Source organism: Rhinolophus ferrumequinum, chromosome 23, assembly GCF_004115265.2.
Source record: "Rhinolophus ferrumequinum isolate MPI-CBG mRhiFer1 chromosome 23, mRhiFer1_v1.p, whole genome shotgun sequence".
Classification (NCBI taxonomy): Eukaryota; Metazoa; Chordata; class Mammalia; order Chiroptera; family Rhinolophidae; genus Rhinolophus; species Rhinolophus ferrumequinum.
In genome coordinates, this window is record NC_046306.1 from 10,891,776 (window position 1) to 10,919,675 (window position 27,900).

General features: G+C 49.3%; 1 protein-coding gene across 4 annotated transcripts in view; it reads left to right on the forward strand.

The window, feature by feature from the left end:
• The window catches only part of SULF2 (sulfatase 2), a 112,371-nt gene that overhangs the window by 14,259 nt on the left and 70,212 nt on the right, over positions 1–27,900 (forward strand). For all 4 annotated transcript variants that reach the window (XM_033095464.1, XM_033095466.1, XM_033095468.1 and 1 more), the window contains exon 2: positions 13,064–13,342. In XM_033095464.1, the coding sequence (XP_032951355.1) occupies positions 13,168–13,342 (175 nt within the window). In that variant the 5' untranslated portion in view covers positions 13,064–13,167. The remainder of the gene's footprint in view (positions 1–13,063; positions 13,343–27,900) is intronic.

The window sequence follows — 27,900 nt, forward strand, 5'->3', positions numbered from 1 at the left end:
GAGCTCAAAGAGCACCTCTGACCCACGGCTTCCCTCCTACTTGACAGTCTACTTCCAGCTGCTTATTAAATTGCACAGCATGCCAGGGTTGGCAATGGACCTGTCATTCCAAATTCTCTCGACTAGGATCTCTAAATTTAGCGGGTTATTTGGTAAAAGTAGCTTCAGACTCCCTCCCCCCACCCATGAGTCCAAGCTTCTCACATAATTGTGAGCGTCGGACCGTTTCCCAGGTGAGCTAATGAGAAGCTATCTGCTAATAGCAGGGCCATGATGGGTGAGGATGGAGCACAGGGCTGTGAGTTGGGTGGAAAGTAAGAAATAATTGGATTATTCATACTGGCCAGCCAAAATAGCCTTTTATCCCTTTTATGTTCTTCTTGAAGGAAACTACGATCTCTGGTAACATAAATGGTAACATAAATACTTGTTCTATGGGGGGAAACAGTGCTGAGAAAGTGTGGGGTTTAAACTGGGGAGGTGGGGTGTGACTGGAGTTGCCAGTCCTGGCGGAGGCAGTCTACAATAAGAACCAGCCCACAGTTAGGCGTGAATAATGACTCTGTTCAGGTCTGACTTTATTGCTTTTGGCCAAAGGCCTTTCGCAGAAATCACTTTGTAACTGGCTGCCAGGGAAGCTTTTGTTCACAGCCGAGACAAAAAAACAAAGAACAGACATGGGAATTTCTGTATCCGATTCCAATTTCCTCTAAACACCCAGGAAGTGTAGCGGGTGTGGCCCACCTGGCAGGCGTGGGCTGGGGGAAGGTGATGTCCAGCCTCACCTATGCCAGGCTGCCACTCCTCCCTGCTCTTGCCCTGCTGGGCATCTGTTCTTCAGATGGGCCAAGTTCATTCCCCCCACAGGGCCTTTGCACTTGCTTCTTCCTTTGCTTAGAAAGTATTTTTCCCAAGACTGGCTTCTCACCCACTTTCTGGCCTCAGGTCAAGCATCACCTCCTCCTAGAGGCCTTCGCCAATTTATTCTCTGTCCTGTCACCTGACAATTTCCTTCAAAGCTCTTAAGAAAATCTGAAATTCATCTTTATTCATTAATTATCTGTCTTCTCACCAGTGTGTCAGTTCCTTGCTGACAGAGGCGTGCCTCAAGTCCTCTGTTGTTAACCAGCATCCCACACAGCGCCTGGCACAGAGCAGGTACTCAGAAAAGATCACACATAGGGGCCTTATTTAGCCTGTTCAGTGTTTAAAATGTGTTGAATGTTTTCACTTTGGAAACGGCATCTCCAGTGTGGTCCAGCTCCCACCCACCAACCCCTCCTTCGGTCCCCTAAATCCAGGCCACATTGCCCACTTAATTCTCCTACTTGGCCTTGTAAGCATTTGAGTTTGTGTCCCTGCTTTAGACAAAGGCCACAGCACACAGGTGTCTCTCTCCAAAGATGACCAAACAACATCCAGATGTCTTATGAGCCCAGGGCTTGGGCCAGCCTGCTGGGCTCCCATAACTCCTTCCATTGTCTGGATCAAGGAGTGGTTCTCAGTGGGTGGGACCCAGTGATCCCATGCTAGGGGTCCATGTACAGGTTATAAATGACGTTGCAGCTCAAGGAGCAGGTCAGTCCCTTTTCTGCTCTCTTTAGAGCCCTCTGACATCAAGGAGGGAGTCCCACTAACCCCTCCTCCGTTGTCTCCAAGGGGGCCTGCTCCGCTTGTAAGAAAAGGCTCAGTACCCTTGGCAAGCAAGGATTGAACCACAAGGTCACTGCGCGTTTGTTTCTTAGTGTTGCTATCCATTTATGGCAGTAATTTTCACATGGGGGGTATTTTGTCCCCCGGGGGACATGTGGCAATGTCTGGAGACATTTATGATTGTCACTGATGGGTGTGGGTGCTACTCGCACCGAAGGGGTAGAGGCCAGGGATGCTAGTGAACATCCGACGGTAGGCAGAGTGACCTGCACAGTGAAGAATGACACGGCCCCAATGACAGTAGTGCCCAAGTTGAGAAACCCTAGTTTAGGGCAAGTGGTCCTCGTTCCCCATGGAGGGAGAAACCTTCCTTTGTCAATAAAGTACTGAAATAGGAAAGGGAGTGAACTGAAAGATAATTCTCGCACAAATGAGAGGACAGGTGCCATGGAGAACCGAGACCCTGACGTACGGATGGAGAGCCCAGGGCAAAGATTGGTCATGTCCCCCGTTTTGGAGCGGAGCCGACTGTTGGCTTCACACCAGAAGCCCCTGCCACCGGGAGCTTCCTGGGAGCTGCCCATAAAGTTCCAGCAGTTGATTCTGGGCGAGGCGGAGAAGCTGCACTGTCTCCGGCTGAGTTCTGGCAGCTTGGGAGCTACTCTGCTCCTCTCGTGCCCAGCCAGGCATTGTTACTGTGCGTCCCAAACCTCGCGCTGGGGCCGCGGCCTGTCACCCCTCAGTTTAGTCTCCCACCACAGACCACTTTAGGCTCCCCTCCTGGGCGGCTTCCATGGCACAGCAACCCTGAGCTCACAGGGCCAAAGGGTAGCATTTCTCACATCAGCAGGGAGGGACTGACGGAAGTTAGGGCCAGTTGGTTCCCCCAAATTAGATTATTCACTTCTGTGTGGCTTCATTAGGTGGTTTCCTTTCTACTTAACAAGAAAGAGGAAGTTTTGTGGTGTTGTTTTTCATTTTTTTAAATGAGAATAAAGAAAGGTTTTCAATTCCCATCTAATGGGTAAACTCTGTTCTCCGAAGTAAGGAGGGAACCTGATGCTTTCACATCCAGGGTGAGCCTTTCTCTTTGCCTCTTCTGCTCCCTTCAGAGCCCTCTGCACCAGCCCCCTTTGAGTTGTGTGAGAAGAAGGAGTGGGGTCTAAGCAGGCTTCAGGTCACCCCAGGCTTCCTGAGGCTCGGGGATCTTTGAAATGGATGTTGGCACAAATTCCGAAGTGTAGCAGATGCAGACAGATTGAATATGATGCAGATGGAGTTTCACTACCTGGAAGGGGTGATGTGTGCTGGGGAGAGGCCCACAGGCTCTCACCCCCGGCCGTGCCCAGGCTCCCGAGACTTAGCAGGGCCCACTCTGTTTCCACAATGGCCACAAGATACCCCACCTCCTCACCTCCAGTGTGACCTGGGCACTCCTCCGTTGAGAGGTGGGGTCCCTGTCTCTTCCTTGAATCTGGCCTGGCTTGCGAATTGCTCGAAACCAGTAGAATGGGGTAAAAGCAATGCTGGGGGAACATCTGAGTCTAAGTGGGAAAAGAGGGGCAGCAATGCCTTGCTAGCTGGGATGCTTGCTTTTGGAGCCCTGAGATGCCATGTAAGAAATCAGACGCCGCCATGCTGTGAGGAAGCCCAGGCCACATGGAGAGGTCCCTGAGGTCCCCGTGGACTGCCAGCAGCAGCCACCAGAGGATTCAGTCCCCAGTTCTTGAGTCTTTTTAGCTGTGGCCTCAGACATTATAAAGCAGAGACCAGCCCATTCCTGCTGCTGCATCCTGTTTGAATTCCTGATCACGGGTCCCTGTGCATTAAAAAAAAAAAAAAAAAAAAAGATTTTATTCCCCCAAGTTTGGGGGTAAATTGTTATACTGAAATAGTAACTGGAGCACTGGGTGTGTGCCGGTCTTCCCTTCATTCATTCATTCCACACCATCCAGAATCTCACTCCTCACTGCCCCTGTGGTGGTCCAAGCACTTTCAGTGGCAGTTATCTCACCGGCCCCCCTGCATCCACCCTCACACCCTACAGTCTGTTCTCCATGCACAGGCAGAAGGATCCTGTTAAAACCTATATCCAATCTCAGCACTCGTGGGCTGGAACCCTCCAGGTCCCCCTCTAACTCTAAATATTAGCCTTCCCCTCACTCAACTGCAGCCATACTTACCCACTTTGATCCTCCAACGCCCAAACGTGTTCCTACCTCAGGACATTTGCTTTTCCCTGTGCCTGGAACTCTGTTCCCCTTAATATCCACAAGGCCCATTCCTTTACCTCCTTCAGGACCCTGCCCCAATGTCATCTTCCAGAGAGGTCTTTGCAACCCCCCCCATTTAAAAATCATAGCCTTCCCCCCACTAGTGCTTCCAACCTCCCTCTCCTGCATCGTCATCTTAGGACTCATCTGAACCTCATATGCCTGTAGCTTATTTGGGTGTCTGATTCACGAAAGCTTGTCATTTCTGGATCCCAAACACGTAGAATAGGGCCTGTGCATAGTAGGTGCTCAGTCAATATTTGTTGGCTACTTGGAAGAATTGGGACCCAGGCTGTGCCAGGGACTGGGGCTGTGGAGTTAGAAAGAAACAGCCCCTACTCATGTGGAGCTTCCAGTAGGAAAGATGACCTCCCACAAAATAAAAGCCCAAACGGAGGAGTGCGTAAAGGAATTGCGAGCTGTCCTGAGTGTTCTGAAGAAAACAAACCTGGGATCGAGGCCGGGACTCAGAGGGAGGCCTGCTTCTGGGAGGGAGGCCAGGGAAGGCGCCCTCTCCACTTGTCAGACTCCACCCGTCCCAAACTTCAAGGCCGCGCCCACAGAATAGTCTGCTTTTCTTGGCAGATGAGGAAACTGAGGCCAAATCAGGACCAGAATTCATGACTCCCACGCCCACGTGCCTTCTGCTTTTCCAACCCACCTTTCTTTTATCAGTTGACAAATAAGGATGAGGGAAGTTTGCCTTCGATAAGTCCGAGAGTTGGGCACAGGCCCAGGCTGTGTTGTCAGATCTCTAAACATAGAGGCAGAAGGTAGCTGGGATGCCACCTGAGTCAACACTCTGCCCCCAGCTTCCTCTACCATTCAGGCTCATTCAATTGCAAGCGACAGAGAAAGCAACTCGGAGTGACCTAAGGAAAAAAAGAGAATTTGATTCATGTCCCTAAAGAGTCCAAATGTTGAGAACGTTGATCTAAAAAGAAAGAAAACAGCTCAAACTAGTTGAAAATCATAAAAGGACATAGAAGAATCTATTGGTGCAAAGAAAGGAACAAAGAACCCAGAGGTAAATCATTTGATATTCAGGCTTAGCTGGATCCAGGTCTCAAATATTGTCAAGATACACGTACGTTCCATTCTGCGGCTCTGTTCTCTCCTGTGTGTTGGCTTCATTCCAACTCCACATGAGGCAAGATGTGACATCAGAGTCTTCCTTCCTCCTCATATTGGGAAGACATAGAATGAGTTAGCCGGTTAGAATAGGTGCCTCTTCCTAATTAAGCCAAAGCGCCTGGCTTACTCTGATTGGCCAATCACTGAGGCAGGGAGATTGGAAGGCCCTGATTGGCTCAAGTCTGGGTCCCAAAGTCTAGCCTTGGAGCACTGGAGTTGGGGTCTAATTTGAGCCTTAATGACCAAGCATCAGGGTGAAGAGGATCCCCAAATGAAAGCTGGGCACTGTTACCGTATAGAAAGTAAATGGAGAGAATGCTGGGTGGTCCAAACCCAACAATAGCACTAGCCAACATTTATTAGGCGCTTACTGGATATAGCTCTGTTATAAAGGCTTCATGAGTAGTATTAAGTCATTTCATCCTCACAACTCTATCAGTGCTATAATTGGTGCCACTTTATAGATGAAAACATTGAGGCCAGAAGAGATTAAGTTACTAGCCTAACAGCTAGTTAGTATGGAGCCAAGATTTGAACCCAGGCCATCTAGACCCCTTCTCTAGCGTGGTCCCTACTGCATTTTCCCCCTAGCACTTACCAGTCTGTCTGCTTGCCTTTCTCTACTCTCTTTGTCAGCTCCATGAGGACAAATCTGTGTCTGGTTTTTTTCTCTGGTCATGAAACACTACCTGGATTGTAGGAGATGCCCAGATATTTAAGCGTATGAACTATCTGGCCTCTCAAATGCTCCCTCACTTGATATGCAAAACCTTGTGATGCTCAGCTTCCCACGATTTCAGATATCTTATTTCCAAACTTTCTTTGCTCTCTAACTATAATTTATGGCCCCAGTCTAACACTTCACCTGTGGTTTGCCACAGGGTACAACCCTGTTTTCTGACCCCTCTCACCTTTAGCTGGAGTCCTTCAACCCCAGCTTTTGACTCCTTAGGATCTCAGCGCCATGAGGGCAAGGACCTTTTTTTTTTCACTGTTTGATCAGCAGTGCCAAGAACTATGCCTGGCACATAGTGGGCCTTCGAGAATTTCTTGTTGAGTGAATAGTTAAGCGGGCTATTGCGTACTTAAGCCCTTCTCTTTATGCCCTAATTTCCTTTCCAGATCCTGAGCTTTTGTCTTGAAACTTGATCTTCCCCTCCTTTCTCTGACGGACCCTTTTGTTGTCCCCTGTCCTGCGCTTGAGAGCTGGCTTGGTTCTCTGCCTCCGGCTAAAATTCCAAGAACAGGCGTGGAGAGCCACCAGACTCCCTGGACGTGGGTAGGGGAGACAGGGAGCGTCTGTGGCCTATAAGTTACAGGAGCTCCCATCCTTACTTTGAGAGCCCTGGAGAGGAAGAGAGAAGGCTAGAAAAAGCCTGTGGCCAGGAAGAAGGGGAGACGCCAGGGGGAGTGTAAGATTTAACAGATGTGCTTGTGTCATCCTCTGTCTAGACAACTCCTGGGCTTGTGAAGTTTGGGACCACACGTTTCCACCTCTCCCACTCTGCCTAAAGCATGCTGTCCTCCAACCCCTTCTTCAGGTTCTCAGAACTTTGTTCCAGGTTGGCTTCTCAAACTTGACTCTGTAATGACTCCTCCAGGCAGCCCTCCCTGACTGCCCCCAGGTCAGCAGTTTCCTCCTCCTTTTTCCTGTTGCACAACACATTTAGCCTCAGCCTCTTGTATCATTCATCATTTCCTGTGTGAGCATAGTCAAAAGAGGGCTCTGGGGTCAGAACATCTGGGTGCAAATCCCAGCTGTGTTGTCTGCTTGCTGTATCAGTCCTGCAGGAAACAGTGCCCTCCAAAAATGGTGTGAGCAGAATGTAAGAAAATGAGTAACACAGGTCCCTGGGGCTGAGGATAGCAGGGAACATTTGCTGGAACTTGGAGAGAGCCACGGAGCTGTGGCTCCTCAGGAAAGCAATAGAGGGATATGGTCAGTTCCCAGTAACAGGGCAGGGAGGGCGGCTGGGAGGTACCCAAGAGGAAGACAGCTTCTTACTTTTAACAGGATCCTTCTGATTGCTCGATGGAAGAAGGTGAGGGTGGCGGCAGGGACACCAGTTAGAAGGCTGTTATAATCCAGGCAGGATTATCCTACCACCTAACACTGTGCCTCACACATGCTAGGCCCTAACTAAATATGTGTAAAGGAAGGAAGACATAAGTGGCTGGGCTTTCTGGACCACTTAGGAGGGTCCCCCAGTCTGTTGCAGGGGCTCTGGCCCCAGCACACGACACATCTCTGCACATCCCACAATTTCCTTTGTCCCCACCTTCCGTGAAAGTTCTCCCATCTGGTCAGTGCCTCATTCTGCTTCTGGCTACTTCTTCCTCTTCCGCCCCCTCAGCTGCTTGATCGTTCCCAAGCCCCTCTCAGCCACTTGTGTTGGATTTGGGGATCCTCAGAGGAAAGCAGCCATCTGGGTCTTTTCTGGACTGGCCTGGGTGAGGTCCCGGGTGTTTCTCCAAAGTTGTGGTATGCAGGGTCTGTGGTAATCACTCACCTTGAGACCTGCTCCTCCACGGATCATCAGGTAAATCCAGAGCAGGAGTGATATTTCTGAATGCTCGGTTCATTAGGCATTTCCAGAGATGTCGTTCTGGCTGGGAAGAAGGTGTGTGAGAAGTCACAGGACAAAGAGAAGGAGCTGAAGGGACCTTGCAACAAGCTGGTGGGATGAGAGGTGGTGTCCGTGGGATGGACAGAATGTCGGTCCGCTGCTGCTACACGGGTTTGCCAGATCCTCCCTCAGTTCATCCACTTTGAGTCTTTTACCAAGAAGGAAGAAAAAAAAATGGAGGCAGAATTCCTTGTGTCATTTTTAATTGATTTCTTCAGCATCCGGAGCGAGGCTGGCACAAGGCCAAGGGAAGTCGGAGCCAGGGGAATTCATCAAAAATCGACCTACTGATGACTTGATCTGATGAAATAATTAGCTCCTGTTATTCTCCAGTCTCTGGTCTCAGAGCTTAGATTTCCATCCAGAGGAGGGGCATCCTGACTGGTGGCTTATGCTGCCCAGGTTGGGGGTACTAAGAAGGCCAACGTGGGTGCCAGAAACAGAGACCCACTGACCATGTACCCCAGCTCCACCTGCCATCTGGCCCAGGGCTTCCAATACAGGCTGTAACTCTCAGCTCCCCTGGACCTCTGCGTCACAGGCCCAGAGCCAAACAGGCCCTCGAAGGACACCTGGCCACCTGCTGCTCCATTTGGCAAATAAGGAAACTGAGGCTTGGAGACTCTTAGTAGCTTGCCCAGAGATCTGCTTCCTGGAGGTTTTGGTTGAGCTAGTTGACTGGAGCCAGACTCCATTTGAATCCCATGTCTGCCACTTATTGAGCCATATGATCATGGGAAAGTATTTCTACTCTCTGGACCTCAGCTTCCTCATCCATAAAATGGGTATAATATTAACGGGTAGGTAGGCAGATTAAAGGAGTTGATATGCATAAAATGCTTAGAGCAAGGGCTGGAGCATTGCAAGCTCTCAGTAAGCATTTGCTGTATTATTTTTGGTATAAGAGTGTTGCTGTTTGTAGGGCATCCCTTGGAAATTCTCTCGATCATATTTTATCCGTCGATGTTTATCTGAAAAACATGAATGTGCATTTCACTGGGCTGGTTGGTGCATCAGTTCAAGTGCAAAGCACTTATTGTATTTCCCAAGGAGGAACACAGACTGATAAACATGATTTGAGGACCACTCCGTGATCTGGAGTAATTCAGGGACCCATTGGATAGCTAGAACATGTCTTCTTTTCACCCCTCCAAAGACTCCCATTACCTCCAGCAGAGACAGTGCTAATATGATTTGACTCCTTTATCACCTGCTAATCTCCCTGAAAAAGAGAGAGTGCAAGTTCAAGAACAGGCAAGTACAGGGCTGGGCTTAGAGCCTGCAACAAGAACTAGATACTGTTAGACTGAGCAACACTGTGTCTGTTTTCTTTGACTGTATTTGTGTTGCTAGTTTTATAAGGAAATTTTGCTGATTGTCCATTTTTCCTTGGATACAAAGTTTTTCTTCCAGAAATATATATTTGTGCTTTTCTTTTTAAAATGAGGCCATTTAAAGAAATATGTGAAGCAAATAACAGTGGAAGGGTTGTCCAGATAGGGTAGAAATTGGGACACTTGAATGGAAGAAGCTGAGAAATGTTGAGTTTAGTGGTGAGGGGCCCACGCTGAGCAGGCAGGGAGAGCAGAGGCCAAACCCTGTCTGCCACTTTCTCTGTGTTCTCTTAGGACAGTGATTAGGCCTCAGTTGTTCTCAGCTGTAAAATGGGAATAATACCGTGTTTCCCCCAAAATAAGACCGGGTCTTATATTAATTTTTGCTCTAAAAGATGCATTCGGGGGCCGGCCCGGTGGCTCAGGCAGTTAGAGCTCTGTGCTCCTAACTCCGAAGGCTGCCGGTTCGATTCCCACATGGGCCGGTGGGCTCTCAACCACAAGGTTGCCAGTTCAATTCCTCGAGTCCCGCAAGGGATGTTGGACAGCGCCCCCTGCAACTAAAGATTGAACATGGCACCTTGAGAGCTGCCACTGAGCTCCCGGATGGCTCAGTTGGTTGGAGTACGGGATCTCAACCACAAGGTTGCTGGTTCGACTTCTGCAAGGGATGGTGAGCTGTGCCCCCTGCAACTAGCAACGGCAACTGGACCTGGTGCTGAGCTGCGCCCTCCACAACTAAGACTAAAAGGACAACAACTTGAAGCTGAACTAAGATTGAAAGGACAGCAACTTGACTTGGGGAAAAAAAAAGTCCTGGAAGTGCACACTGTTCCCCAATAAAGTCCTGTTCTCCTTCCCCAATAAAATCTTTCAAAAAGAAGATGCATTAGGGCTTATGTTCAGGGGATGACATCCTGAAAAAGTCATGTTAGGGTTTATTTTCTGGTTAGGTCTTATTTTTTGGGGAAAGGCAGTACTAGTCCTTGTGTGAGACGGTGGACATGGGAATTGACAGAAATTCTGCAAACAGTGCCTGACACCCATCTTGCAATGGTAGTAATAATAATTTAATAATGGTTTACAGTGTGAATGATGAGTTCCAGTTAATATCATGTGTTGGGCTCTAGTCTCAACACTCTGTATTAACTCGTCAATCCCTTACACCCATTTTATAGATAAGGAAACTGAGGCACAGAGGTGTTAAGTTACTTGCCCAGGGTCAGCCAACAAGTAATTCCAAGTCCAGTATCAACCATCACACGATGTGGCACAAACCAGGTGCCCATTACACAGAAGATGCAGGGGCTCTGGCTGCTGAGAGATGTGTTTTAGCAGATGAGTAGTTGGTGGTGAACTCGGTCTTGCCCTCTGGGCCTATGAAACTCACAGTTCCCAGTCAGCCCCCGTGATAATGTGACTCTCATCTCATCTCTCTGCACAGATGTCCTGTCTGAGTTCCCTGGGGAGGAAGCCCTGCGTGGAGCCTATTCTGTCCCAGCCTCCTCTAGGGAGAATCCTCTGAGACACTGTTTTTAGAAGCGGGGTGGGGGTAAAGGAGCACACAAGGAATGATGCAGCACCCGGGAACTCACAAGGGAGAGGAGCCATGATTACCCCAGGCTTGAAGGACCTAAAGAAGGGAGAGGTGCCCTGGCACTGAGGGAACTGGAGCCGTGGCCAGACTAGAGACAAAGGCACTGGGACCCACCGCATGCTGGGGAGGGAGCAGTGGAGAGGAAGTATGCTGATTGGCCGCTGCCTCCTGCCTGCAGCCTCACAGCAGGGCTTCCACTGGCCGCACCAGCTGGAAGCCAGAGACCAGTCTGCAGAGTTCTTCCCGGGGCACCAGCAGGGTGAAGAATGAATGGGTGGGAGAGGTGGGCAAACAGCAGTCCACCCTTGGTCCCAGGAGTCTTTTCAACCACAGTGTGCCCAGAGAACTCAGAGTGGCCGACTCCTCCTTGGTGACTCAAGAAGGGGGATAGGGAGGGTGTCACTGACGGAGGTCTGCCTCTGAGCCTCTAGACCCAGGTTATGGCGCAGCCCTTCCGAGTCCAGCATCCCTCACTCGGCAGAGCTCAGAGGACCTTCAGGAAACCTACTCCTTTATTTATCTGAATATGTATTTGGCACCTACCGTGTACCAGGCATGGTCGTGGGTGCTGGGGACGGAGCTGTGATTAGCACAAACCCAGCCTCTGCCCTCAGGGAGCTGACCCTCCAGTGGGGAAAACTAGGCAATAAATCAGATAATTACAGGTTGTAGTAGAGATTATGAGGGAAATAAAACAGGTTATAATATATGGAGAGTAGGCCAGATGGGGACACCACCTTAGATAGGCAGTCAGTGCAGCCTCTCCAAGGGAGTGACATTTGTGCCAAGACTTGACAGAAGAGAATAAGCCCATCACACAAAATCTAGGGAAAGACTCTTCCAGGTTTAAGGAAGAGCAAGTGCAAAGGCCCCGGGGAGGAATAAGTTTGACTTGTCCAAACAACAGAAAGAAAAGAGTGGAGCTGGAGAGCAATTGAGAAGAAGTAGGAGAGGTGGGCAGGGGCAGGATTGTAGGGAGTTTGCATTTTATTCCCTGAGCCATGAGAAGCCAGGGGACCGTGTGAGCAGGTGGGTGACAGGCCTGGGACCCAGGTGAGGCGAGTGCCTTGTACCACCTGGAGTGAGTGCCCTTCAATTCTGTGGCCGAAGTGCCTCACTGAGTGATATGATCTGGTTTGAATTTTAGGAAATCCCCACTGGCTGCTCTGGGGAGAATGGAAGGGGGGCAGGGGTGCAGACACAGGGAGAGCCTGTAGTGGCTGGTGCAGTCTCCAGGAGAGATACGCAGGCAGCACATTCCTCTCTGCAGAACCTGGGGCCCTTGATGAGTTCCCTGAGCTGTGACTTTGGGGTCTGATCCTTCAAGGTCACAGGAAGGGTGACTCAGCCAGACTCCAACAAGTTTGGTTTCCTCTCAAAACGTCTGTGTTCGTTCTCTCTCTCTCTCTCTCTCTCTCTCATCTTAAATAAATGAGACCAAAAGTCTATATCTGGACAGGACTTGAAGGCTCATTTCCTCAAGAAGTAGAAAAATGACAGCAGAGAGTAAAGAGCAGAGCAAGAGTAGAGACCTGAATCTTGGGCTGAGCCAAGATTTGCCCTCCCTCCTCCCCCCGAGTCGCCACCATTGCTTGTGATCTGATCTGGGCTTGTGGTGTGATGGGGCGGGGGAGGGGGCAGTGACTGAGGTCTCGGTGGGATGTGACAGTTCATCTCTCTCAGCTTTTCAGCCCTCAAGTGTCTCTTCTGTCATTTTGTTTATTCTGCAACTTAAAACTAATGTGAATAACGTCCCAGCTCCGGGATCTGTTAGCAGGGAGCCTTCATACACATCCCCACCAGACTGAGCTCTTGTAGTAGCTATGTCTCCCCCTTGTATTCATGGGGACACTGAGGATCCCCACTGGCTTATTGATGGGGAAACCATGCTGGTGAGGGATGGAGCCGGGACTGAATCATGAGGAACCATCTAACCCAAAATGGACATCACCTCAGTGTCCAGTCCCCTCCCGGAGTCACATGCTGCCCAGGAGTCAGGCTGCAGCGTCCTCTCCTGTGCACCCCTGGTTGTGCCAGCAGACACGAGATGACCAGAAAGATCTCTCCCAGACTGGGCTTCGTCCTTTCCTTTCTCTGGGCGTGATTTGTCTGTTGAAGTGGTTGGATAGTTCAGTGACAGGCTGATTATCTGACTTGGGACTTGAGCTGCCACCCACAAATGCATCCACAGGCTCGCTGGTCCAGGGGAGAATTCTGTCTGCAGACGTGGTCACAGAAGGCTTTCCTACCAGCCGATTGCCTGAGTGAATTGCGAATTCTTTTCTTGTGGTTGTAGCCGAGTTAGGTGTTTGCTCTGCTATAGCTAGCCCTGATCAGAGACACTCTTGTCCATGCCAGAGGCCATTGTAAAAAGCATTATGCAAGTCTGAGCAGTCGGGCAGCCTGTACTGAGAGACTGACCTGATTCTTTTACTCCTACTTTAGATCCGTGAGCAGAGAGGGAAGAAGGCAAAGAAACAAATCCACGAGACGCAACCTCAGACTCCTGCCTCCTCCTGCAAGAAGCAACAGATCAGCAAAAATATAAAATGGCACGCCCCAGCCTCCTGCTCTGCCTGTTCTCCGCAACTGTTCTCTCTCTGCTGGGTGGGAGTTCCGCCTTCTTGTCACACCACCGTCTGAAAGGCAGGCTTCAGAGGGACCGCAGAAACATCCGACCCAACATCATCCTGGTGCTGACGGACGACCAGGATGTGGAACTCGGTAAGCACCCCCGACAGCAGGTGGCGTCTCCCGGGGGTCACTAGGACCATCTGCTGGGGCTAAGGCTCCCGATGGGAGACACTTGTGTCAGCCTATAGAATTCTCTTCTGTTGGATTTAATCAAGTCTCAGGGGTTGCCCCACACCTGTGGATTCGCAGATGGGTTCTCAAGGTTAGGGGTCTCCATCCTTTTCTTAATGCAGAACCCTGCGTGGATTTCTTCAGTCTTAAGGAGAAGACGTGTTGAGGCCAATTCACATTTTCATCCAATTTCTATTGAGTACCTGCTACCTGCCAGGCAATATTCTAGGGCCTAGAACTTTAGTAATGAGTAAGGAAGGCACGATGCAGTTCTCGTGGAGTGGAGTGAGGGAGACATAATCAGCAGGAATGTGAAGTTCACATGAAAAGTAATTTCGGAAAGAGAGAAATGCTCCTGTGAAACTGAAGAGGGCGCTGTGCTCGATGGGGTGGTGGTCAGAGCGCCTTTGGATTGGTAGTCAGGGAGGGCTTCTCAGAGGGGGTGTTGTCTGAGCTGACACTGTACATGCGTGCGAGCATGCACACTCACATATGCCTGTGTAGACCCCTCCTCCACCAATCTCAACAGCTACGGGCGGGCTCAGCTTTTCTCGGTGGCATCCGGGAGCAGAAAGCCATTCCTATTGGCAGTATCCTGACCCAGTTCACAAAGATGGTACCCCAGGAGGCTAAGCTCGGCACCTCTGGTCCTGAGCTTCCTCCCCTCACAGGTAGAGCCAGTGAGAACAGGGTCCCTTGCCAAGGTTGTTCCTTTACACCGATGAGGCATGACAAGAACTCATGGCTGCTCCAGCTCATGGCCTCTTCGCCTTCCTTTTATTACCCACATAAATCACCCCAGGCTGCATCCTTGGTTCACTGTACAAAGAAACCACCCTGACTCCTCCCTGCCCTCCTAAGCAAGACCATGGGCTCCGCCACCCAAGCTGTAGGTGTCTTCATTTGCATGAGGAAGAGACCCCAGAAATGCAGCCACTAAGAGTGAGGCCTGAAGAGTCGGTCTCACTTGGACCTTCTGCTCCCCTGGCTCAGACTCCACTTATATTTCCAGCTTACCTTTGGGGCTCTCAGTAGAAACCTTCTTTCTCCTTGTCTTGTGTCTTCTCCCCCTAGAATTTACTGATTTTATGGATTCCATTTCTCCATCTTAAACCCTATAACTAGCGCTGCCCTGTGGAATTATAATGCCAGCCGCAAATACAAATAACAAAAGTCATTTTAAATTTTCAAGTAGCTACCGTGTTTCCCCGAAAATAAAACCTAGCCGGACCATCAGCTCTAATGCGTCTTCTGGAGCAAAAATTAATATAAGACCTAGTCTTATATCATATAAGACCTTATATTAATCTTATATTAGTCTTATATTAATCTTTGCTCCAAAAGATGCATTAGAGCTGATGGTCCGGCTAAGTCTTATTTTCGGGGAAACATGGTACATTTTTTAAAAAAGTAAAAAGAAACTGGTGAAATTAATTTTAATAACATGTTTTGTTTAGCCCACTATATCCAAATTATTATCATCTCAACATGTAATCAATATAACAAATTATTAAGAAGATATTTTACATTTTTAATATTGTTTTTGAACTCTGGCATGTATTTTACACTTAGAGCACATCTCAGTTGAGACTAGCCACCTTTCAGGTGCCCGGTAGCCGCTTATGGATACTGTTCTGGATGACAAACCATCCTTTTGCATTTTCCTTCTCCTGTGACTTAGATTTCTCTTCTCATCATCAGTACTATCATGTATTGTGAAGATCTGGGGGAAAGCCTTTCAAGCAGAGACAATAGCATGTGCAAAGGCCCTGAGGCAGGACCAGGGAGACAGATGTGGCTGGAACCTGGGAAAGGAGTAAGGAAATGAGACTGGAGAGAGTGGGGAGGAGCCTCTTGGAGGCTCTCCTTACCATAAGGTAAGGAATGCCGATAGTTGAGCAGGTGAGGGGTTGGCCTTTAGCCTCTACCCACTGTCAAAGGACAACCGAATATCGTTGGTGGCAATAAATGTAAAGGTTTACTGGATAAGCCTTTGCAACCTGATATAAGATTGTGATGAAGATCGAACTGCAAATCTATACCCCTTTTGGATCCATTATTAAAAACACAAATCAGTCTTTTAACTGCCAAGAAAAGGTGATTTATATAAATCCAAGTCTTTCCTTGTAATGATTTGTATTAATGATCACAAGTATAGATTTTTTTTCAGGGACCTTATCAGTGCAAAAAGAATATGCAGCCAGGAAGCAATCAGAACCCAGAGCTTTTATTGACAGTTTGACAAACAGGATACCTCTCTCCCTGTCACCATTTAGCATGAGCCACATTTGAAAACCATGAGGAATCTACAGACCTTGGCCATAAGGGCGTGAATTTTGTTTCTGGCAGACTTTCTCAAAGAGCACTCAGAGTAGCACCTGGACCTCAGAGCACTGTGGTCTTGCCTTGTGGGACCCCGTGAGCTGTTTTGATCATAGTTATGCCTGGGAATTCAAGACACCCTGGATGTTCATTCATTCATTCATTCATTCAACAGATGTTTGTTAAGCGTCCACTTTGTGTACTGCACTGTTCTGGGAATGGGAGGACTGGAAAAGGATCGTTCTACGTAGAGAGAACAGAAAAGGCAAAGATACTGAGTTAGAAAGGAGCTTGATGGGTTGGGACAAAGGAATGCTTACGAGTGGGAGTGGACGGAGCTGGGATATAAGTAGAGAAAGATGACGCCCGGAGTTGCCTGGGGCCAGGTCGCATGGGGCCTTGTGGCCGTGGTGAGAGCTTTGAGTTACATTCTTAGTGAAATGGACATGGAGTAGGAGGCCAGTGCAGTAACTGGGCAGGCGATGATGGAAGCTGGGATAAGGGGGAAAGCAGCGGAAGGGGTGAGAGGATGATGGATGGGTTGGAGGGAGCAGTTAAGGCAAAGAACTTCCAGGGTGACTCCCAGATTTGGGGCCTGAACCAAGCTGAGGGATTGAACACTCATTCTTAGGAACAACACATTTTTTGCTGCCGCAACATGATCTAACTAAGCCTCACGTCAGAATCTAATTGTAAGTTTTCATCTGTGACGCTTGAATAAAACCAGCAGAATATGCAAATAAAGGGAAAGGAGCTGTGGGTGTGTTGATGACACGGGAGAGAGGAAAGCCAAGAAGATCAGAGTTTACGTAAAATGCATAGATTCATTCTCTTCCTTTTATAGGTGGAGAGATGAAGTAATGCACAGGGAAATGAAGTCACTTGTCCCCAGTCTAGAACGTGGCTAAACAAGATTTGAACCCCGAGCCCAGGGTCTTAGCCACTGCTCTACTTAACCGGTCTCCTAGGATGGCTGTCGAGTTGTTTCTAGGTTGTTAATGTGTTTGTTAGTTAGTTTTCACTGGTACAAATACCGTTGCCAGAAATGTCTTTATACACGTGTCTTTGTATACGCAGGCAAGTGTTTCTGAAAGGTAAATTCCAGGAAGTGGGTATGGCGGGTGACGGGTTTAGAGCACCTGTGTTCTGTGGCGTCTGCCCACTCCCACCCACTAACTTGCATAGCTGGCTGCCTGCAAGTCTTCCCTTCCACGAAGGAGCCAGCCCCTCCATCGGCAGAACTGGCTTTTGAAGGAGGCTGCCCTGGTTTCAGGAGGTGAGGGATGGGATGGTGGCAGTGGGGTGAGGGGATGATGAGCTTTTTATAAACCACTAGACAGACCCGGATCAATAATGCATGTTCCCAAAAAGGCCAGCACATTATCTCACAGTCTGCGACAACTGGCACGTAGAGGGTGGTCCTAAAAAATTTATCATCTGCTATTTTCTGCTCATCCATGCGGCAGTTCCAACAGTTCTTGGGGCTGGAGACTTCTCGACTGAGATAATTCCAGGCTTTCTTCCAGTCCCGGGGCAGAGAACAGCTGTCCATCCTAATTAGGGTCTGGTGGAGAATATTGGTACAGGACACAACACAGAAGAGGGGCCTGTCATCCTGTTTCCTAATTGTAATGTGGGGAGTGGGAGGGCTATCCATTTTCCTTTTCTGATATGCGTTTGACACACCTCCCTCACTCAGAAGTGTCAAATGCCCAGGGGAGCTGGTCCCAGGGCACATCAGTCATTAAGTGGACTCCATGATCAATACATTTTCAAGGCCATTGGGAATATGCCTGGGTTTGGATGACCCTCGGAGACCAGCAGGGTCTCGGCTGGCCTTCTTCACCAGGAGAGTCGGAGAGGGAGAAGCGCACAGAAGCCAAGGTCTTGTTTGCATGTGTCCTTCAGGCAGAGAGGCCAGGAACCGGTGGACTCTGCCAGGGTTTCCTGGTTTAATTCAGTCCAGACAAAGCTTTGGTGAGCTCAGGGGCCACCACGATGAGTTAGACACGGTCCTTGCTTGGAGCAAGAGAATATGTGCAGAATCCCAGGGCCGTCTGTTCTTTTATTGGAAATTTTCTTTCACTAGACTTACTTTGTGAAGCTTAAATACTATTTTAAAAGGAAGCTCTAAATTATGATTGTAAATGCAAAGCTGCTCTCCATTGCCTTCCGTCGAAGAACACTGCCAGACCCAGAACGATGAGAACAGCAGTGTTTTCACATCTCCGCAAGATGCTGCCTCCCACCAGGCTGGCATGTCTTTGTTATGAAGGGTGATGGGCAGTTTCGAGGGAGGCGTTCAAGGTGAACTACCACCTCCCTGAAACCTCCTCCTTGACCTGATCAGCGGGATGGAGACTGGAAAAGGGGAGGACTTTCCAAGGGTGAGTCACGGGCTTTTAATGTCGGGGCCAAACTAATATGGGAGCCACATGGTGCTAACTCCTGTGTCTGAGGGTTAAGGAGACAGTCAGACCCAAACCCCAAAATAGCAGGCACTGATTCTCCACTGCTCATTTGGCTGACGTTGCACACCTGGTAGAAACAAGGTGCCTTTTAGGGGCCCCCTTAGATTGCAGGATTTCAAGTGTGCCCCTCAAGATTGCATGAACTATGAAATGCTCGCATTTCAAAAGAATTCTCTGCCTTTCAGAACATCTTTAAATGAAAGTACTCCCAATAAAGATGTAAGGCTGAGAATTCTCTGGCAAGACAGCTGGGTTCAAATCCTTACTCTGCCACTGACTGTGTGGCTTCAAGAATGTTACTTGACCTCTCTGAGTAAACCCCAAAAAAAGGAATTCCTTTGACTCATGTAAATAAAAAGTCCAAGTGTATTTTGAGCTTCAGGTATGGTTGGATCCAGGATCCATATCGTTGGATGTCAGCTGTCTCTCTATCTCCGGGGCCTCAGCTTTCCTCCAAGTTGTCTTTCAATGTCAGCCCAACTTTCCATATGACACCCCTGGCATCGCCAGACCTACATTAATGCTACAGCAAGCCATCTTTATAGAAGGAGTTTCTCTCTCCCATGAGTGCCAATAAAAATCCCCAAATTAACTGTCTTCGGTCTGGCACTCTCTGTGACATCTGATCAACCCTGAACAATTCAGGGAGATGGAACACAGTGATTGGCTGGCCTGGGTCATGTGCACATTCCGAGAGCCAAGGGTGGGGCCAACCCCACAGGAACCAGGAGGACGAGGAGAAGGGAGTAGAGGTGATTCCCTGAAGGAAAAGTCAAGAGCTGGTGCCAGAAGAAGATAGAATAGCTGGTGTGCAGACAAGTCCAGGAGAAGCCCATGGCACCTCACAGGCTGTCTCTGAAGCAGGGTGCTCAAAGGGTGGACCAGATTCAGTCATTCACCAGGTATTTACTAAGCACCTCCAATCGCCAAAGGGGATCCAGCAGCAAACAAAATAGGCAAAATCTCTGCTCTTATGGATCTTACATTCTATTGCAAGAGTTAATTTTTTTTAAAGATATATGAGTATATAGTACATAAGATGGCAAAAAATGGTGAAGAGAATAAAGCAAGGAAAGGAAGTCAGCAAGGAGAGAGGTGGAGAATGGGAGAGTTGTGGTTTTATGTAGAGTGGCCTCTCTGAGAAGGCAAAGAAGGTGAGGGAGCCAGTCAAGGGGATTCCCCTGGGAAGAGCATCCCAGGGAGAGGGAACAGTAAGTGCAAAGGCCCTGAGGCAGAAGCACTCCTAACAGGCTCACAGGGCAGCCAAGAGGCCAGAGTGGCAGAGCAGTGTGAGCAAAAGGGACAGGAGAAGGTGAGATCTGAGAGGTAATGGGGTGCTGGTGGGAGGCTGGATCACATAGGGCCTTTGAACCAGGGAGAGGACTTTGGCTTTCTGAGTGACATGGACACCAATAGAGGACACTGAGCAGAGGAAGAACATTATCTGATTTATGTGTTAATATGACCCCTCTGGCTATTATACAGAGAATAGACTAAAGGGATGCAGTAAGAGCAGAGGCCTAGTGAGGAGTCTGCTGAAATAGTTTACACAGGAGATGAGCCCAGTGATGAGTCTACTGCAATGGTCCAGGCAGGAGATGATGGAGACTCAGACCAGAGTGGGGAAAAGGAGTGAGTGGCTGCACATAGTGGGAGGATGGAGCTCCTAAGATGTGCTGATGTATCTAATGTGGAGTGGGATAGAGGAGTCAAGAATGACGCCAAGATTTTAACCTAAACATCTACAACAGAGATTTTCTGTTCATGGAGATGGGGAACGCTGAGGTCGGAGCTCAGTTCTGGACCTGCACATTGCAGATGCCTGTGAACTGCCAAGAGGAGCTGTCCAAGGCAGCCAGCCTTCAGAGTCACAAGTTCAGGGGAGAGGCCCAGGCCTGGATGGGCCTGGAGTGGGGGCCGGGGGAATTGCATGCAGATTGTTTGCCTGTTTGTGCTTTTCTGGGTCCGAGACCCTCACCAGATTCTCAGAGGGATCTGTGATCTTGTAATTTGCAGGCCCTTGGCCGGGAGGCCTGCTTGTGAAAGAGATAGGCTTTTGAAAGAAAGTCCTAGGAGGGTGTCTGGCCAGGCACTTGTTTTCCACTTTCCATCTGTGAACACAAGGAAACCACACCCTGAGCTGCAGACTGATATCCAGAAATCAATTCTAAGTTGCAGGCTTGGGGACTTGGCAAAGGTCAAATGGCTGGAAGCCCAGAAGAGTGTGCCCAGATTCCAGACACCAGATCGGGGGTAACTTCCACGTCAGCCTCCCTGAGCTATCAACTCCTGACATTCCTGGCCCTGCTCTCTAGATTTAGAAAAACATGTCGATGCAGGTTGTCTCAGGAAGAAAAGAGGCTCATTCGGACCCACCCTGGCGTTCAGCTTGCCAAGCACATTCCACGAGATTTTTTTCTTTTTTTCAACTCAGCAACCCTTGGGAGATCACTTCAATTCTGGAAGCTGAGTGTATCGGGATTAAGTTTGGCTGCATGTAAAAGAAAATGTAAAATAGCGGTGATGTAAACTACATAGAATTTTGCTTCTCACTCACATAAAATTATCTGGAAGTTGGCAGTCCCGGGCTGCCATGGTTGCTTCAAGGGACCCAAGCTCCTCCTCTGCCTTTCTGCTCTGTCATGCTTATTGTGTGGCTTCCATTTTCCAGGTCTCTTCAATAGATGTCTGGGATGAGGTCCGTAAGAGGAGCTGACGTTACATACAACTCACTCACTTAGCCACACCGTCTCAGCAAGGAATGCGGGGCACACTCAAGTTTGGGTTCTTCAAGGAGGATTTAACTATTTTTTGCTAAGGTGTGAGCAAATGTGGGGAAACCACTAGTGACAGTGCAGCCCCCAAGGGTAGCTAGTAGCAATGGGGTCATCCCCACCCCAAGATCAAGGGGATGAAGGCAGTGAATGGTTACTGGAAACTGGAGACACAAGGGGCCACCCAACAGGAGCTGTCACCCTCTGTTGATACCACAGGGAAGGAGATGGAGGGATCCATACCCCGACCTCAATTACCTCCCTTGATGATCTCCTGCCAGGGCCCCCCATTGACCTAACCCAGCCCAGAACCAGAGAGTAGACACATGTGCTTGTGGTTCATCCAGGCCAGCTCCCTGGGCTGGAGAGCTGGGCACAGGGTGGATCTGGAAAGCCGGGGAGGACCACTCCCACATGTAGTAGCTACAAGAGAATCTGGGAAACGTAGTCATAGTTTCCTAGCTAAGTGTACTAAAGATTAAAATTAGAACCTGTTAAGAAGGAAGAAGGGGAAACCGATATTGGTGGGCAATCCGGAGTTTCAGCCACATCAGGATCAGGAGCTAGGGGTCCAGAGAGGGGCAGCACCGCTAGCAGGGGTGGTGTGCTTGTATTACGGGCTCTGCACCCTGAGAAGGAGACGTTCCCGTGGAAATGGGGGGAGGAGCATTGCAGGCAGAAGGACAAGTGCAAGAGCCATGTGGCTAGAAGGACAGCCGGCAGGACCTGGGGAGTGAGTAGGAGAGTGCTGCGGGTGAGGGCAGAGAGGAGATGGGGGAAGGCCAATGGAAAGTCACTGAAATGTTCTGAGCAGGTCAAATGCTCATGTTTCAGGGGTGGGCCAGGGACAAAAGCAGACTCAGGGAGACCAGTGGTCCAGGTGGGAGATGATGGGAGTGCTGCAGAGGGAGAGAGTGCAGGCAGCAGGTTCTGTTTTGAAGGTCGGGCAGGCAGGGCTTATTGATGGATTACACGTGGGAGGGAAGGAAAGGAGAATCAAGGATGACTCCTAGGTTTTTGGCTGAGCTGTTGGGCAGATGGTGGTGCCGTTTACAGAGATGGGGAAACTAGGTTTTCAGGCTTCGCACAGACATCAGGCTGCTTTGCAAACATCATCCACCAGGCCAGGAACTAGGTGACTGGCTCTGTATAGCCCACCCTGGAAAATGGGCAAGACACCCAAGAGATCCCTTCTGGTTGAATAAAGAGCCTCTGCCAAGGGCAATGCGTTGGAGAATTACAAGTGAAAGGAACGCTTCTGGGTGGACGGACCCTCTGAGAGAGGAAGTGACCAATGATTGCTGAGTGCCATTGATTATACGGGTGACCAGCCCTTTCCGAGGGTCCCTCTGCCACCTCCCCTCTGTGGAGAAGGACCCTATCAGGATTTTCTCCCAGAAACTTCTGCAAGCAGGGCCAGCAGAAGGAAGAGGAGAAAAAATTAACTTTCTGATCTCTCTGACAGTCCACTGTTCATTAATGAAATTCCAATGCTGCCTCTTCAACATCTGCTTGATTGATTTTGGGTTTAGCAACGAATTTCGAGCCTGTGCTTTTCATAGCTGAAAACAGAAATTACATTTGACTTTGTTTTGTAATATCCAAGAATCAGAAATGGTTTCCCCTTGGCCACCACCGTGAGGACCCCTGATCTGAGAGGCAGGTCCTGGGAATCCAGTGGCATTATTCTGAACTGAGTTGCCAACAGATACCAGCGGTCACATTTCCAGCTGAAGCTTGAAAGGCCCCAGAAAAGCAGTCACAAAGTGGGTGGGCAAAGGGGTGTCATGGGGTAAATGCCACGTTCCTGGCAATCGAGTGGTTTGGGCACCAGGATTTATGTGCCATCTTCAGGGTCGGGGTGGGGCCTCCCCGGCCCATTAGAGTCCCAGAGAGGTGTCAGGGTGACCTCACCCCTGGCCCAGCAAAGTAGAAAAGTTTGATCATGGAAAGAGACTGAGTCTGTTTATGTCTCTGTGTCCCCAGGTTTATGTTGGACAAAATAAGTTTTGGTTGGCTGGCTTGACTTCATTTAAAATATTGAAAACGGGCCTGTTTGTTTCTGTGTGGCCGCGTCTTCCAGGTTCTTCTCTCCCATCGGAGCCATCCGTCTGCATTAAGGCTGTGCTGGGCAAGGAGATTAGATCATATGTTTTTGCGTTCCAGATGTGGCTTTATAGTGCCCCGATGCTATGGCAGTTTTAATAAAGCAGGTTACTGTCCCCAAGGGGAAGGGGAGACTTAACATGGAGGGCTGCTTCTGCACAGATGCCGCTGTCATTTCGAGGCATTGTTAAATTGTACTTTAATAGTAGCTTGACACCGCTCTCCTTCAGCTGGCTTATTTGGGCAGGGGTGAGTGCACCGAGCAGGCACGCACAGGGCACTCACTACTCGTGAAGAGCAGCTACTCACTCATTTCCTCTGAAATTGGTAGGATGGAGATACAAGCATTTTGAGGCCCTGGTTTTGAGCCCATTAAAAATAAGAAATGGTTTCTTCAGGCTGTTTGTTTTTTGCCAACGCAGCATTTGGGGCTGCTGACTGCAGGTGAATTATTCACCAGGTGGTGGCCTCCCTGCTTTCCAGAAGGGTCTGACAGGTCTGTCGGGTGAGCGGTCAGCTTTGTCCCTTTCTGCAGTCTCTGGAGACAGAAGCTGAAATCTCACTGCTGGCTGCGTCCTCCTTTCTCTTCATAGTTTGTGAAGAGCGAGCAAAGGGCTGATTCTGCCTGGACTGCCCCAGATTCATTTCTTCGAGAAATACCGGGGGTGGCCCAAAAAAAATGTATACAAATGGACACTGGGCAACATTGCTCAAGCAGTAGTTCGCCGTAATCAGAAGTATCTGGATGCTTATGGTAACCACTTTGAGCACCTCTTATAATTGCAGAAGTCAAATGTGACTCGTATTCGTCTTTTGTTACCAGTATATGTTGAGTGTTACAATTTTAATACAGTTTTCCTTTCTTAAAATGTGTACATTTTGGGGGCACCCTCTGTATTTCTTGAGCACCTACTATGTGCCAGGCACTGTTCTAGGTCTCGGGACTGTGAGGCACCATCAGTAATCACAGCCCCCATGGTACTGACATCTAAGGTCACAGGGGAATGACAAGCAAGATAAATATGTAAAGGCATGTAGTGTGTTCGATAATATGTACAGAGTTGAAAATGTAAAACAAGGAAGAGGGGATGAAATATCCAGGCGGGGGAGTTAAACTAGTGGATGTGGTGGGCAGGGAAGCCTCACTGAGAACTCTTGAGTAGAAACAAGAAGGGGGTGAGGGTACAGGCCATGGGGGTACTGGGCAAAGGCATTCCAGGTAGGAGGACCAGCATGGGCAAAGGCTCTGAAGTGGGAGTGAGCCCAGCAAGTCTGAGGACGGGGGCGAGGCCCCATGGCTGCAAGTGGGCGGGACGGGGAAGGGATCCCGCAGGGCCTGTGATGACCACAGAGACTTTTGTTCTCAAGTGAGTGGGAGCCATAGAGGGTGCAGGAGAGGAGGCACTCTGGCTGCTCTACGCGGAATAAACGGTCAGAGTCCAGTCAGGAAGCAGTTGACTAATTCAGAGGTGAGAGGATGACCGTTGGCCCAGGTAGGAGGTGACGGGGCTCTGGTTGCGGATGTAGGTTGGAGAAAGAGCAACAGGCTTTGCTGATGGATTGGAGTGGGAACTGAAAGATGGGACCAAGGAGCAGCTGAGATCGTTGCCCAAGTAACCGCAGGAAAGGGGAGGAGCCATGAGTGGACAGGAGCGGTTTTGGGTCTGTGGTACCCGAGGCGTCTATTAAACAGCCCAGTAACACCACTGAGTAGACAGTTCTGGGTGGCACCAAGCCAGTGTGTGCCAAACACCAGCCATCCCCTCACCTTGCCATAGTTTTCACCATATATCTGTGCCACCTGTACTTTTCACTTAAAAAAAAAAAAGCTTTAATTGTTTTTCAAAAAGAACAAGATTCCACTACCCTAAATGACAGAGGCTAGCATCACTTGCCCTAAATGCAAGGGAAGTACACCATGCAATCAAATATCAGCTAATTCTGCCGCCCACCTAGAGCGCAGGTGGGTGGCGAGTTCTCTCCCTGTTGAAATAGGTGTGTAGGTGTCAAGGACGTGGTAGCACCAACCCAAGACTTTCTCCTGGACTTTATCAGGAGTGAACAGGAATCACTTTCCCACCACTGGTGTCCCGGGTATTTGGTGATGTGACCCTGTGCCCCTTTCACTGCTGATGTGCCAGCTACAGTCACCTCTGGGCTGACTAGGGGACCAGATATACATACAGTCCAGGGACTGTTCTGTGCCTTGTTGAAGCCAATTGTTGATCAAGTGCATAGGGACCTCTGCGCACTTCCTTGGTTCAGTGTCACCACCTCCCACATGATGTAAATTGAACGTTTCCTAAACAGGACACCCAGCACCTATCTCTCCCATTGGACAAGCCTGAGTTCTGGTCCTCACATCCCACTTCCCCAGCTCTGTGGCCTTGGTCAGTCATTTAACTCCCGGCGCTCAGTTCCTTCTCTTACATGGGTCGTTGGGATGATTAAGTAAAACGATGCATGTATGTGCCTGGCACAGTGTACACAGCCATCATTGAGCCAATGACAGTCACATTAATAATGGTGATGACGATGATGATGATTGATGTATAACTCTACCGCAGGGACAAGCTAAGTTATATTAGGAGTTGTAAAACCAACGCCTTGAGGGACCAGGCAGGTAATGTGGGTGGGCAAAGTTGGTGTGAGACTATAGGGAGCGCCGGGGAGTGCGGCCCACTAGAGAACACATGGTCTGTTTAGTGCTAGTTAAAGTGAAATTTTTAAAATCCACTGCACAACACACACACACGTACACACACACACGTCCATGGACACAAACTAGCATGGGCTCCTGAGTTATATGGAAATCCAAAGAGTAAGCTAATTTTGGGGGGTATGTTAGCAGATATATGTGCCAGGCACTGCTAGGCTTGAGACTATGACAATGAACAAAGTTGGCCTAAATCTCTGCCCCTGTGACGCTGTCCCAGTGGGCGTGACTTGCAGCACACCAACAAGTAAACTAGAAGTGATGTTGGTGCCTGAGGGTAGTAACTGCCTTGGGGAGAAAGGAAGCCCAGAAGGGAGTGGGAAGGGCTTTAAGGAGGGGTGATGGTTTCAGTACGGGACTATGTGAGATGTTTGATGTTTGGTCAGTAACCTGAAGCACCCTAGGTTAGAGGGAGCACCCCAGGCAGAGGGCACTGCTCAGGCAAAGGCCTTGAAGTGGCAATGTGACTGGTGTTCAGGCTTGGAGCCTCAAGGGCATGACCTGATATCTCGATTTGGGGGGTTCGGGGGAGGGGAGGACCTCAAGGTGGAAGGAACTGATTGGCCAACAAAAGGCTGCCTGGAATCCAGAGGGGCCAGCTCCCCAAGAGCGGCCCTGAGGCTGGTAAGGCCCCAGGCCCCTGCGAGACCCTGAGACATGCACTCTGAGACAGTGGCACCATACTCCATCAGGTTCTGGCGAGTTAACATAGCTGGTAGAGGGAGGCCCCGAAAAGCCCACCTCCCCCAACCGCTCCAGAGAGAGCCTTCACACCTGGTGGGAAGCCTATAATTGCCCACCAGTTGCAGCTGGACCCGTTGGGGACTTCTCAGGAAGTTATGTGACCTTGACACCGATGTTCACACAGTTCCAGATGATTACTATTCAAATACAAAGCTGGTTCTTTCCTCCACCCACCAGGGGCAACCTTGGCCAGGAGGCTCAGGAAATGCACCTGGTTCCAGGAGGGCGTCCCTTGTAAAACCATCTCAGTGCTGGGCTTGAAAGGGCAGGCTTTGCTCTGTTTCCTTCAGTCACTCTTTGAGTTTTTACAGAGCACCAATTATATATTCCTGGGGGTGGGGGAGTAGCCAGCACCCTGGATCACCCAGAACTCTCAGTCTGGGAGAGGCAGATCATAAACAAGCAAACCAATAAAAAAAATTTTTTTAAAAAAGGACCATTTCAGAAGGAGACAAATGCAATGAAGCGTACACTGGTGACAGGAAGTAAGCAGGGTGGGGGCTCCTTCAGAGGGGGAGGGCAGTGAGGCCTTGCTGAGGAGGTGACCTCTAAATTGCTATCTGAATAATGGCACAAGTCCCAGGCAGAGGCAATAGCAAGTGCAAAGGTCCTGGGGCAGGAATGAGCTTGGAACAGTTGAGAAACAATGAAGGGGCCAGTGTAGCCAACTAAGCTAAGGCGAGGGAAGAGATGAGGTCAAAGAAACACGGGAGGTAGGTTGCTGAGGGGAGAAGGTCTTGAAGGCCACAGGAAGGAATTCGGGTTGTCTTCTAAGTGCCATGGGAAGCGACTGGATGGTTTTAAGCAGTGAAGAGATGTATGATCTGTGTTTGCCTCAGGGAAGCTCTAGCTCTGTTTCCATCTCCATTTTAGCAGAAATGTTGTATAAAGAGTTATATGACTCTCCTTTTCGTTCTTAGCCTTTAGGGCAGGGGTGTCAACACTGTGGCCCGCGGGCCAACTGTGGTCCGTAATCCATTGTTAATTGGCCCATAGCAAATTCCAAAAATATATTTAGTTTACTTAAATAAACCAGGTGAGGCAATACGTACTTCACCTCGAGTGAGTGGCCCGGCTGTTTGTGTTATTTTACCGCATGTGGCCCTTGGTAAAAAACGGTGAAAAAAGTTTGGACACCCCTGCTTTAGGGGTAGAGTGCTGAGGGGGTCTGATGAGTTGTTTTCAGATCTCGAGGGGGTTCTTGGTGGTAGGGATCAGCAGCTCCCCAGCCAGAACCTCACTTGCCTGGGAGATGCTACATAGGTTTCCTAACTGTCCTGACAAAATTGCCACAAACTGGGTGCCTTACAACAGCAATTTACTCTCTCACTGTTCTGGAAACAG